Genomic DNA, 10,297 nt, shown 5'->3' with positions numbered 1-10,297 from the left:
AATAATTTGTAAAAATGATTATTAATTTAATAATTACAATGTTGATAAACTTAATTATAAATTAATAGTTAGTTCAAATTATTGAAGTAAAATTCTAAATTATTCGAATTTAAAAATAATAGGAAAATAGAATTCTTAAAGACTAATAATGCGCTCTGCCAAAATGTTAAAAGTATGTTTGTTAATAGAATATTATTTATATATTGTATATATACATAAAAATATATTTTATGAAGCGAGGAGAATAATATATTTTATGAAAAATGTGTATGTCAGTATCAGAGTTCAAAATGTTGATGTGGTACAAATGATATTTGTTTGAAAAAAGAAAAACAAAAAGTAAAAAAGCATTTAGAGTGATGTTTATAGTTTATATAACAATATAAAAAAAATGTCTAGAAAAATCAGTGCGCTGTGTGATTTTAGACTGCTTATTTGTATTAATTTTCAATCAAATCTGTCCAATCACATATTAATTTCTCTGATGAATTTCATACATATACACCAAAACATTGAAAAAAATACCAGAGATTCTAGTTTCAGTGTATATTAAATTAAAGAAGAAGAAAAAACAGTAAGAAATTATAAGTAAGAATAAAATATATTTAATTTCTTAGATATAGCGATTTATTGATAATACAACTCCAAATTCATTCCGTCGTGAATTTCATCTATTGAAAAAAACGTTAAGGAATTTATTTTTTTGATAATCTGTGATAATGGTTCATTAAATTAATTTAATTATTATTTTATAAAAACAGACGATTGTACAACTAATTAATAAATAAATTACTTTTTCAATTACTCATTTAACTGTAGATAACTAATAGTTAAAATTCAATATCTTTACTTTTACAAAAGTTAATTATTAATAATCCAATAGCAAAATTCCAATTATTAAAAATTAGCGAACAAATTTTTTTTTATAAAGGATACAGTCTTGAAGTTGAATATGATCTTTGAATATTGTGTACCATTTTTTGAGTACAATTTTGTCCCATCGTGTGCCAGTTTGTGCAGCAATTAATTTTTTTAAATCTCCTATTGTGTCGGTGCCATTACATTTGACGCGAACTTTTTTTCCTAAACGATCGTTACAAGTTACTTCCAACATTTTCCCTTTGTTTGCCTGCAAAAAAAGTACAATTGAGGCCTTGGATCCAATAACTCGCCCGACGCTCGAAGACACGCGCTAATACCAGTCGGGTAGCAGTGAGTGGCCCAGAGGCGCTCACTGCTCACTGACTGGCAGTTGCGCGTTCCTCCGAGCGTCGGGCGAGTTATTGGATCCAAGGCCTCAATTATTTTTCCGTAACTAAAAAAGAAAGCTTTTTTCATGTATAAATTTTTTTGTTCTTACGAATAAGATCAATTTTAATTAGTTTAACAAATTATCGAGTAAATATGTTTTAATATAGTTTAAATACTATAATTATAATAAAAAAGAAAGGCATAAATAAATTAAACGTTTACACAACGAAAAATTCGAAATATTTCATATAAATTTGCAAGAATAAGTTAAGTAATTATTGAAATTTAACTTACTATAATATATAATTGTAATAATTAAACATTGTTTATTCATTATTAGTTTTTAGGAGTCTTTTTTTGATTTTTATAATTTTACAATATATTTTGAGGTTAGGTTTCATTGTTTTTGTTTATAATTAAAATTCACTGGCATTTGAAACTAAAAAGTTGTTAATTATTAAAAATTATGATTTGTAGATTCTATTTCTACATTTATAATGTTAAAATGCTGCTTTTTTACTTACTTATAAGAAGTTTTTTTAATTTTATCTTTTACCCTCGAGCGCCTCAATCTGAACGTTGTAAATTCCGATTTAATTTAATTAATATAATTGTCCTCTATTCGTCGGTAAATATAAAAACTTATTCTATTTCGCAATAAACACATTCGTGAATTAAAAACAATTATTGTTTTGGACACTTACAAATATTTATTATGAACATGAAGTACAAAACAAATGTCATACTTTTTTGCCCCCACCACTCTGAATAGTACGCTTGCGCCACAATTAATAATTTAAAAATAAAATAATTAGAAAATTTATAATTTATAGAATTTTTTTTAAATTATACCTAGTAGATTGAAAAGTGGTGATTAACTATAATTTTGATTTTTTAAAATTAATTTAATATTTTAGTTATTATTTTTATAGTAACAAAAAGAAATTTTATATAAGGATAATGTAAATATTTAAAAATACAAAATTCATTTTTTCAATTTATTTATATACTTTTGTAAATACAAGCTTCATGATTTTCTTTCTAATTTTGTGATTTGTTCGTTTATAAAACAAAAAATGTTGACAACAAATTCATTGCATTCTTACATTTTTTTAATGCAATTTGAGATTGTAAAAGTATTAAAAAATTTTTACAATTTAACTTAGTGTTACTAATCATTAAATATGTACATTATTTCTTTTTCAATTATTAAAGCTAATTGTCATTCTTTTTAAATAATTAACCGGAACATCCTCTACAACCGCAGTGAATACATTCGACAATTCTTCCTTCTTCTAATTTGCCTTTCGGTACTCGACAAATACAATTTGTACCAAAACTCGTGTCCCGAGTTTGTATGCATCGTAAACAGCAAAGATTTTCATAACCAACTTTCTTCCATTTTGCAATTAAATTCGGGTCCGCTATCTTTTCATTCAGACAATATTCATAGAGTTCTAATAAAAAGGAATATTATTATTATTATTATCATTGTAAAAAAATACTTTTAAAAATTATTAAACTTATAAAAAATTATATATTTACCTCGACTGATAGCTTTTCTTCGGTAAAACAAATCATAAATGTAACGTGATTTTTGATGATGGACTTTAAAAATCGGCCACAATGATTCGTGCTTTCTTTTTCCTTCATGTGGTTCAGTTTGAGCTAAAAAATAAAAAATTTAATTTAACTATTTTTGAGAAAAAAAGAGACGACAAATAGAACTAACGTTTCCTGTACGTTAATATGTACAAAATTACACTAAAGCAAATAATGAAACATTTTTACAATTTTAGAACTATTAGGACTGTAACAATTATTACAAATTATTTTGTCTGTAAACACTTAATCGATTATAAAAGTATTAAAAACAATTAAATTTAGTGACAGTTTCAACAAACACACATAACCTCAAAAATTACCTTCACGCATTTTTTGCTCTAATTCTTCTAAAGTGGGTTCAATTAATTCCCAACCTTCGGGTGGAGATTTTTTACTACGTCTTACTTTTGGCATTTTTAAATGTTTTAACGAAAAACAACACTCGAGACTTTATTTATTTATTATTTTGTTACGAGGACAATCAACACAGTTTACACAGTAAACAAAATAGTAACCGGAAGTATTTACGAGCGCAGGTGCGATAAAAAATACTCTAGTCAACTGACTAAATAACGCGCGAAATTTAAAATTACTCCAATTTAAATGTAAATTTAACATAATAATTTACCGTTTATTTAATAAAAAATATTATTTTATGTACATTTAAATAAGTACAATTGATTTTAAACATGAAGAAATGAATAATTTTTTATCCTAAGTCGTGAAAAATGGTAAATTTGCTTTGTTTATGAATTTATGAACCACGTCATTTGGAAAATAAATTTAATTTGTTTCTTCAGAACTGTAGCGAGTACTTCCGGTACCTTGAGCATACATTTCTACCGTAAAAGTGTATTTTAAAACAAAAATAACACAATTAAATAATTAAAATAACACAAATTGTTGTATTTGTTATTTAAATAACGTGTGGAAGAGAATATTTGTTTTGTTTACACGCTTTTAAAAATCAAAAATAAGATGAGAATTTAAAAATTTAATTACCAAAACGAAATATACATCCCTGCAACCGGAAGTGCGTAAACTCCACATCTTCACATCAAATATATAACGAAAATTTCATGTAAAATAATCTTTTTGGTCGGTATATTCGTATGCGCGAAGCCAGAGTGACACGTGAGTGTGTGTATATGAGTGCATGGGTTTTGGTTTTTCAAATAAAGCACGATGATCCAGCAGCAGGAGGTACTTTCCAAAGCGGAGGATATTGCGGATCAGGTAAAGAATAAATAAACAAATATTACAAATAAAAACAATTTTTTACATCCAATATTGAAAAATTATCAACTAGAAAAATTTTTCATCGCAAAGAACAACTAGATTCCACGTAATGATTAAATCATAAAATTTTCTGTCAACGTCACCCTAACCTGTATTAAAGTTTATGCACATATTTTGCATCTTCTCTAATAAATTACCCCTTTTTCATTAAATACACTCTTGTTGACTTTTACCACCCTAATTGAAATCTTCAATTATGTTTACTAAAATTTTATCCACATTGTAGCATAAAATTGTTCTAACAATATGAATATTAGTTAAAAAAACATTTTAAAAATGTTAGTTAAAAATTTTGGCATAAATTTTAACATATATTTGTGGGAATAGTTATTCATGAGAAAAAAAATTTGCTTTGGATTTGAATTTTACATCTGGTTAAATATTGAATTTTCTGACCGACTTATTTAGACAATGACCTGGTGACATTAATTTCATTTATGAATCGTGTTATATTTTTTGTATTTTCTATTTTCAAGTGTGTAATATATTATATACCATATTGTTTGTATAACTAATTTTTTAATTTCTTCACTTGTGTATTGTTTCGTAAGTGTGTTGATCGAATTCAGAATCTTGTTCGATCACTTTCACAAACCTACTTTATGAAAGAATGTAAAGTTTTCGAAATAATATTTGGTATACATATAATATATTTGGAAATTATCAACGTCAAATTTTATTCAATACTTGTAATCCTTGTAATCAATTTTTATTTTTGAAAGTAATAAATTTTTCTAAATGAATCAATTTTTTTGATATTCGGAGTATTTATTTACTGTTTATTTTTTCAGGTAATCCGCAATGGGAAGTACATATTGCCGACGATGGCGAGGGTGTGTTTGATAGCGACATTTTTAGAGGATGGATTAAGAATGTGGTTTCAATGGAATGAACAGAGGGAATATATGGATATGTCATGGGGTTGTGGGAAATTTCTTGCGACAATATTTGTCCTGGTGAATTTAATTGGTCAATTAGGTGGTTGTGTTATGGTTATTGGACGTTTTAAAGTGAGCATCGCTTGTGGCGTACTTTTCTTTATTGTTGTCCTACAAACATTCGCCTACAGCATCCTTTGGGACATGCATTTTCTATTTAGAAATTTAGCACTTATTGGTGCATTACTATTGGTTTTAGCTGAATCACGTGAAGAGGGAAGATCATTATTTGCCGGCGTTCCAACACTCGGTGAAAATAAGCCGAAAAATTTTCTACAACTCGCTGGGAGAATTCTTTTGGCATTTATGTTTATAACATTATTACGTTTTGAAATTGCATTCATGCAAATCTTCCTGGATATTGTTGGCAGTATCCTTATGTTATTAGTTTGTATTGGATATAAGACGAAGCTCAGTGCATTATTACTCGTTTTACTATTGTCTTGCCTCAACTTTTATCATAATGCATGGTGGACAATTCCTGACTATAAACCACTAAGAGATTTTCTCAAATATGACTTCTTCCAGGTAATAAACTTTTCTAATTTACTAAATTCAAAATATTAAATTTTAATTTTAATAATTTCAATTAATTAAATTACTATTTTTTTGCAGACTCTATCAGTAGTTGGAGGTTTGTTAATGATCGTATCATTAGGACCAGGAGGTGTATCAATGGACGAACATAAAAAGAAATACTAAATTAATGAAAAGAAGAAAAATCATCATTAAATCACTTTCATCTGTAAATTCAAAAAAAATATTTTCGTCCAATTCAAAATGCTTGTGGGGCAGCATTGAAAAATCATTTCATGTGATTGAACGCAACAAATGTTGCGCATAAGTACGTTAATTTAGATTATATTTTTTAGTGAAGTGAATGAAAAACACGGGCGAAAAAATTGCTCGGTAAAAAATACTGATACGTAGTGTTTTTTAATTGAACACTACCGATTCGGTTATAAAATTCTCAACAATCGTCAGACATATGACTTTGTTAAGAAAAAACAAAAAAAGAAAATGCCTTAAGAAGTACAGCATTTTAAGACATATTTACAGAAAAAAAATTACAAAGCAACATACGAAGACTAATTTATACTATATTATGAAATAATTCGCATTGTACATATGGGCAGTACTTTTATTACAAACAAAAAATATATATTTTTTTCGGTGTTTTTTAATTTCTTGTACACTTTTTTTTTTAGCTTTTTTTAGTTTCTGTGCTTTATTTTCTTAGTTTGTATTATTATTATTGTTTTTTTAATTTTATTTTCCTATGAAACAAATCAAATTCTTCCGTAAAAGTTAATTCTCACTTTTTACTATTATATTACCTTTTACATGATAATTTCAAAAAAATAGTTTATAATTAATATCGTTGAAGTGACTGTAAATAAATGTTCGATTTCAACTTTGAATTTTGACTTTTTTTTCCAAGGTGCTTTTTTTTAAAAAAAACTAAAAGTCATTAAGTTTTCGAAATAATTTACTTTCTTTTCTTTTCTTTTTTGACGAAATGAAATAACCACGGTTCAAAACTGAGACCCCACTTCTAAACTTTCTAATAATAATCTGATGCTAACGTCCGAAATTAATTTGCTATCTGAAAATAGAATTATTCTGTCAGAGACAAGTTATAATAAGGATTGTTACATTGGGAAAGTGTTTCTTATTTAAAAAAAAATTCAAATTTAAATTGAAAAATAATTCTTTAGTCATCATGAAAATAAAAAACGGTTATTGGCCAAGCGTGAGTAAGGGAACAAATGTTTTGAAAGCACAACCTTTTGCCTACATTTTGAAATCTATTTTACATTCCGAGCGATGCGATTATTGTTTCGATAAGTAAGTACTTTATTCATATTTTCCACCTGATAAATAATTTTTTTCTCAAATTTTTGAAATATTTTACAAGAAATTTAATTTTTTAAACATTTATTTGAGCGGTTTTTTGTTTCCTTATTTTTAGAAAATTTCTAAATGAAACTGAACTATTTTATCAAGTGTATTAAATATAGAAATACCTTTAATTTAAAATTTTTTTCCCAATTTTTTCGAAAACATTGAATTAAATAATTATTATTAGAGTATATATATATATATTAAATAAAAACAATATTGCAATCGATTAATCACTATTTGAATTTATGTCGAGATCACGCCCTTGAAATATTCGAAATGATTGGTTTAATTATATCTATAAATCTATACATTGATTTATTTATATAAATCGTAAAGGTTCAATCACAGACTAGATATTTTGCAAATTTCCCAATTTCGCTGTTTCGCAAAATTTGGTTGGTCGATTTCATCATTTGTCCAAGAAGTAACCAATCAATGAGTGTAATTTATGTGAGCAAAACCAAATTGTGAAATGTACCGTAAGAAATTTAGAGGTTATGTTTGTAAAGTGCCGGTGACAGCCTTTGTGTTATTCTCGTTATTCTTTTAAAAAAATGTTTAAAAACAAAAAAGGGAAGAATTAATTAAACATTGTCGTGCAACGTCTTTGTTTGTGTCAATTGTTGAAAAGATTTGTTTCAATAAATAAATTGCAATTGTTGAAATTGAAATGTTTACAAAAAGTAATTGAACGTCATTCATTATTGTTAATTCGTTTAATTTCGTTTGAAATTTTGTTGTGAGACACTTTACAAAATGAATGAAAAAGGACAATCAATTAAAAAAGGAACTACTATTTTAACAACCAAACCTTTTGCTTATATTTTGAGTTCAAAGCAAATAAATAATAGATGTGACAATTGTCTTGAAAGGTATATAATAATTTTTGTTTTCGTTACACTTTTCTTTTTCCTTCTCCTTTCGCTAAATTTAATTTGATCTATTTTGCAAATTTTTCACCTTTAAATAACGTGTAATTGAATTGTTATTAAAATGTTTGCTTAAAACTTGTGCGAATTTACGTTCTAACCTCACTTTTCAGTTATATATTTTAAATACATTTTTAATTGTTGTTGCTGTTATTTTATTGTTAAGACATTATTTTATTATCATTTGTTATATCCTTTGCTTGCATAATTTATCATTTGTTTTACCTGTATTTTTTATTTGTGTTTTGTTTTATTATTTTTTAAATTTGTTTTTCCTTTTTTCGTAAAATAAGTAACAAAGATTATTGTAAATTGTAATGAACTTTTATTGAAATTAATGATTGTACAGCTAATAATCTTCGTTTTTTTAAATTTATTTACAGTGGCAAGCTTTTAAAATGTTCCGGTTGTCACTATGTTCAATATTGCAATCGCGATTGTCAGAGGGACGCTTGGAATATTCACAAACAAGAATGTATAAATTTGAAAAGAATTGCTCCTCGAGTTATTCCGGACGCTGCTCGTTTAATGGCGAGAATAATTGTCAAACTCAATAGCGGTGGAGGAGAGGAAAAGGGATATTATTCCGATCACAGTTTTCGAAAATTCAAAGATTTAATGTCACGTAAGATTGTTTTTACGTTTTACTATAGTTTATAGTATTTAATAATTATTAAACAAAAAGAAAGTATTTTTTGAAATTTTCATCTTGTAGATTATACGGATATAAAGGAAGACAAGAAGCGAATGGAACACTTCACGTCTCTTTGTGGAGTTTTATTCGAATTTATGGGAAAATCCGAACTTCCTAATCCAGCGGAATTAATGGGAATTTATGGGAAAATTTGCGTTAATTCATTCAATATATTGGACAGTGATATGAATAGTATTGGAGTTGGCATTTATTTGTCGCCTTCTATTCTCGATCACAGTTGTAAACCAAATGCAGTCGCTGTTTTTGAAGGGACGAAAATTATTATTCGTACAATTGTCGATGTTCCTCGTTTCGAGTGGTCACAGGTATTTTTTTCTAACTTTATTCATTTAATACTTTTATTCAAATATTATTATTAATAATTTTTAAAAATGATGAGTGCGTTAATTTTCCAGATAAAAATTTCCTATATCGATTTAATGAATTCGAGAGATTCGAGACAAGCGGAATTGATGAGCACTTATTATTTTTTGTGTGATTGTGAAAAATGTAAGGAACCTGAGCCATTAACTGAATCAGCGATTTGTCAAGAAATTTCATGTTCAAAATATTGTGATATTAGTGATGATAATTGCTCCCATTGTGGAAAAGAAGTTTCCAACGAACTACGCGAGAAATTCGAGGATGCGAGAGACTTTACTGAAAATCATTTACAAAGAATGAAGAGTATGGCTTGTATCCTTTTTATCAAAAATTTCTCAATGAACTCATTAAATTGTTAATTTAATAATTACGTTTTAATTAAAATTTAAGGGAATTTTTTGAGTTTATTTTAATCCTTAGCTGAGAACAAAAATAGATATCGATATCAGTAAAATGTGTTTAAAGAAACAAAAAGGAGTTTTTCATCCTCTTAATTTGCAACACGTTCGAGCATTAGAGTCAGCATTTGATGCTTCTGTGACATTATCATATTGGGAAGACGCTGAATTCTACGCTCTGCAATTAATTCCAGGATATTTGTAAGTCATTTTTTTGAAATACAAATTTTATCAGATTTCAAATTTTAAATAAATAATCTATTTTTTAATTTTGTTTTCAGACATTACTACGAGCAAATGCATCCTTTAACGGGTCTTTTGTATCTTCTACTAGGAAAAATTCAAATGCATTTGGGCAAAATCAAAATTGCTTATGAGACTTTAAAAACATCTCGTTCTATTTTATTAATCACTCATGGTGAAAATCATTCGGTCTTGACGAAAAATGTAATACCACTACTTTCTCAAGCAATTGCCGAAATTCGTGGAAATATTCCTTCAATTTGTTAATCGCAAATTTTTCAAGTTTCATCAAAAATATTTGTGAGTCTACATTCAACGAAAAATCAAATTACGATTTCATTCCAAAGGAAATTTTCAAAATTTCTAAGACTGCGTACGGAAAAAACAATTCTTCTTAATTTATTAAATTTGTAAATAATTTGAATAACAAATTCAAAATATAATTTTTGTAAATGTTGAAAAATTTAATTTAATTTCTTGAAAATACAATTCGTACGTTGGAAATTATTAGAAATTTTGTTAAAACTATTTTTAAAAAAAAATATTAAATTTCATTAAAAAGTACTGAAAATTAAATCTTCGTTAATATTCTTTATATTTAAAAATTATACGTATATAAAAAGTAATAAATATTTTTAAAATATATACTTA

At 26.4% G+C, this 10,297-nt stretch overlaps 4 protein-coding genes across 5 annotated transcripts; 2 read left to right on the top strand and 2 right to left on the bottom strand.

The window, feature by feature from the left end:
• Positions 1-582: 582 nt before the first annotated feature.
• Positions 583-2,027, bottom strand: LOC122499361 (ubiquitin-like protein 5). Its single transcript, XM_043607668.1, has 3 exons — positions 1,776-2,027; positions 937-1,129; positions 583-671 (listed from the first exon to the last, which is right to left on the bottom strand). Exons 2-3 carry the CDS (start codon positions 1,112-1,114, stop codon positions 628-630), a joined length of 222 nt encoding a protein of 73 aa, XP_043463603.1. The 5' UTR covers positions 1,115-1,129; positions 1,776-2,027; the 3' UTR covers positions 583-627.
• A 208-nt stretch (positions 2,028-2,235) lies between these two features.
• LOC122499359 (protein BUD31 homolog) lies at positions 2,236-3,384 on the bottom strand. Its single transcript, XM_043607666.1, has 3 exons — positions 3,177-3,384; positions 2,797-2,919; positions 2,236-2,708 (listed from the first exon to the last, which is right to left on the bottom strand). Exons 1-3 carry the CDS (start codon positions 3,268-3,270, stop codon positions 2,491-2,493), a joined length of 435 nt encoding a protein of 144 aa, XP_043463601.1. The 5' UTR covers positions 3,271-3,384; the 3' UTR covers positions 2,236-2,490.
• A 554-nt stretch (positions 3,385-3,938) lies between these two features.
• Positions 3,939-6,514, top strand: LOC122499358 (surfeit locus protein 4 homolog). The gene is made up of 3 exons (XM_043607665.1): positions 3,939-4,092; positions 4,947-5,621; positions 5,709-6,514. Exons 1-3 carry the CDS (start codon positions 4,042-4,044, stop codon positions 5,793-5,795), a joined length of 813 nt encoding a protein of 270 aa, XP_043463600.1. The 5' UTR covers positions 3,939-4,041; the 3' UTR covers positions 5,796-6,514.
• A 215-nt stretch (positions 6,515-6,729) lies between these two features.
• LOC122499354 (histone-lysine N-methyltransferase SMYD3) lies at positions 6,730-10,109 on the top strand. Of its 2 annotated transcripts, none has more exons than XM_043607658.1 (6): positions 6,730-6,941; positions 8,311-8,552; positions 8,643-8,947; positions 9,038-9,317; positions 9,442-9,604; positions 9,685-10,109. In XM_043607658.1, exons 1-6 carry the CDS (start codon positions 6,817-6,819, stop codon positions 9,911-9,913), a joined length of 1,344 nt encoding a protein of 447 aa, XP_043463593.1. In that variant the 5' UTR covers positions 6,730-6,816; the 3' UTR covers positions 9,914-10,109. The 2 variants fall into 2 exon arrangements, with proteins under 2 accessions (XP_043463593.1, XP_043463594.1); XM_043607659.1 differs by lacking the exon at positions 6,730-6,941 and adding an exon at positions 7,484-7,870.
• The last annotated feature ends 188 nt before the right edge of the window (positions 10,110-10,297 follow it).

Source organism: Leptopilina heterotoma, unplaced genomic scaffold (genome assembly GCF_015476425.1).
Source record: "Leptopilina heterotoma isolate Lh14 unplaced genomic scaffold, ASM1547642v1 Lhet_167, whole genome shotgun sequence".
NCBI lineage: Eukaryota > Metazoa > Arthropoda > Insecta > Hymenoptera > Figitidae > Leptopilina > Leptopilina heterotoma.
Note: the sequence above shows the minus strand (reverse complement) of the source record. Positions and strands in the feature narration are given on the sequence as shown.

Coding starts and splice junctions, on each gene's coding strand:
- LOC122499354 (XM_043607658.1), top strand. CDS start 6,817: ATGAAAATAAAAAACGGTTATTGGCCAAGCGTGAGTAAGGGAACAAAT. Junction 6,942..8,310: donor TGCGATTATTGTTTCGATAA/GTAAGTACTTTA, acceptor ATTTATTTACAG/TGGCAAGCTTTTAAAATGTT. Junction 9,605..9,684: donor CAATTAATTCCAGGATATTT/GTAAGTCATTTT, acceptor TTTTGTTTTCAG/ACATTACTACGAGCAAATGC.
- LOC122499359 (XM_043607666.1), bottom strand. CDS start 3,270: ATGCCAAAAGTAAGACGTAGTAAAAAATCTCCACCCGAAGGTTGGGAA. Junction 2,920..3,176: donor AGAGCAAAAAATGCGTGAAG/GTAATTTTTGAG, acceptor TTTATTTTTTAG/CTCAAACTGAACCACATGAA. Junction 2,709..2,796: donor AAGAAAAGCTATCAGTCGAG/GTAAATATATAA, acceptor CCTTTTTATTAG/AACTCTATGAATATTGTCTG.
- LOC122499361 (XM_043607668.1), bottom strand. CDS start 1,114: ATGTTGGAAGTAACTTGTAACGATCGTTTAGGAAAAAAAGTTCGCGTC. Junction 672..936: donor TCATATTCAACTTCAAGACT/GTATCCTTTATA, acceptor TTTTTTCAATAG/ATGAAATTCACGACGGAATG.
- LOC122499358 (XM_043607665.1), top strand. CDS start 4,042: ATGATCCAGCAGCAGGAGGTACTTTCCAAAGCGGAGGATATTGCGGAT. Junction 4,093..4,946: donor CGGAGGATATTGCGGATCAG/GTAAAGAATAAA, acceptor TTATTTTTTCAG/GTAATCCGCAATGGGAAGTA. Junction 5,622..5,708: donor TCAAATATGACTTCTTCCAG/GTAATAAACTTT, acceptor ATTTTTTTGCAG/ACTCTATCAGTAGTTGGAGG.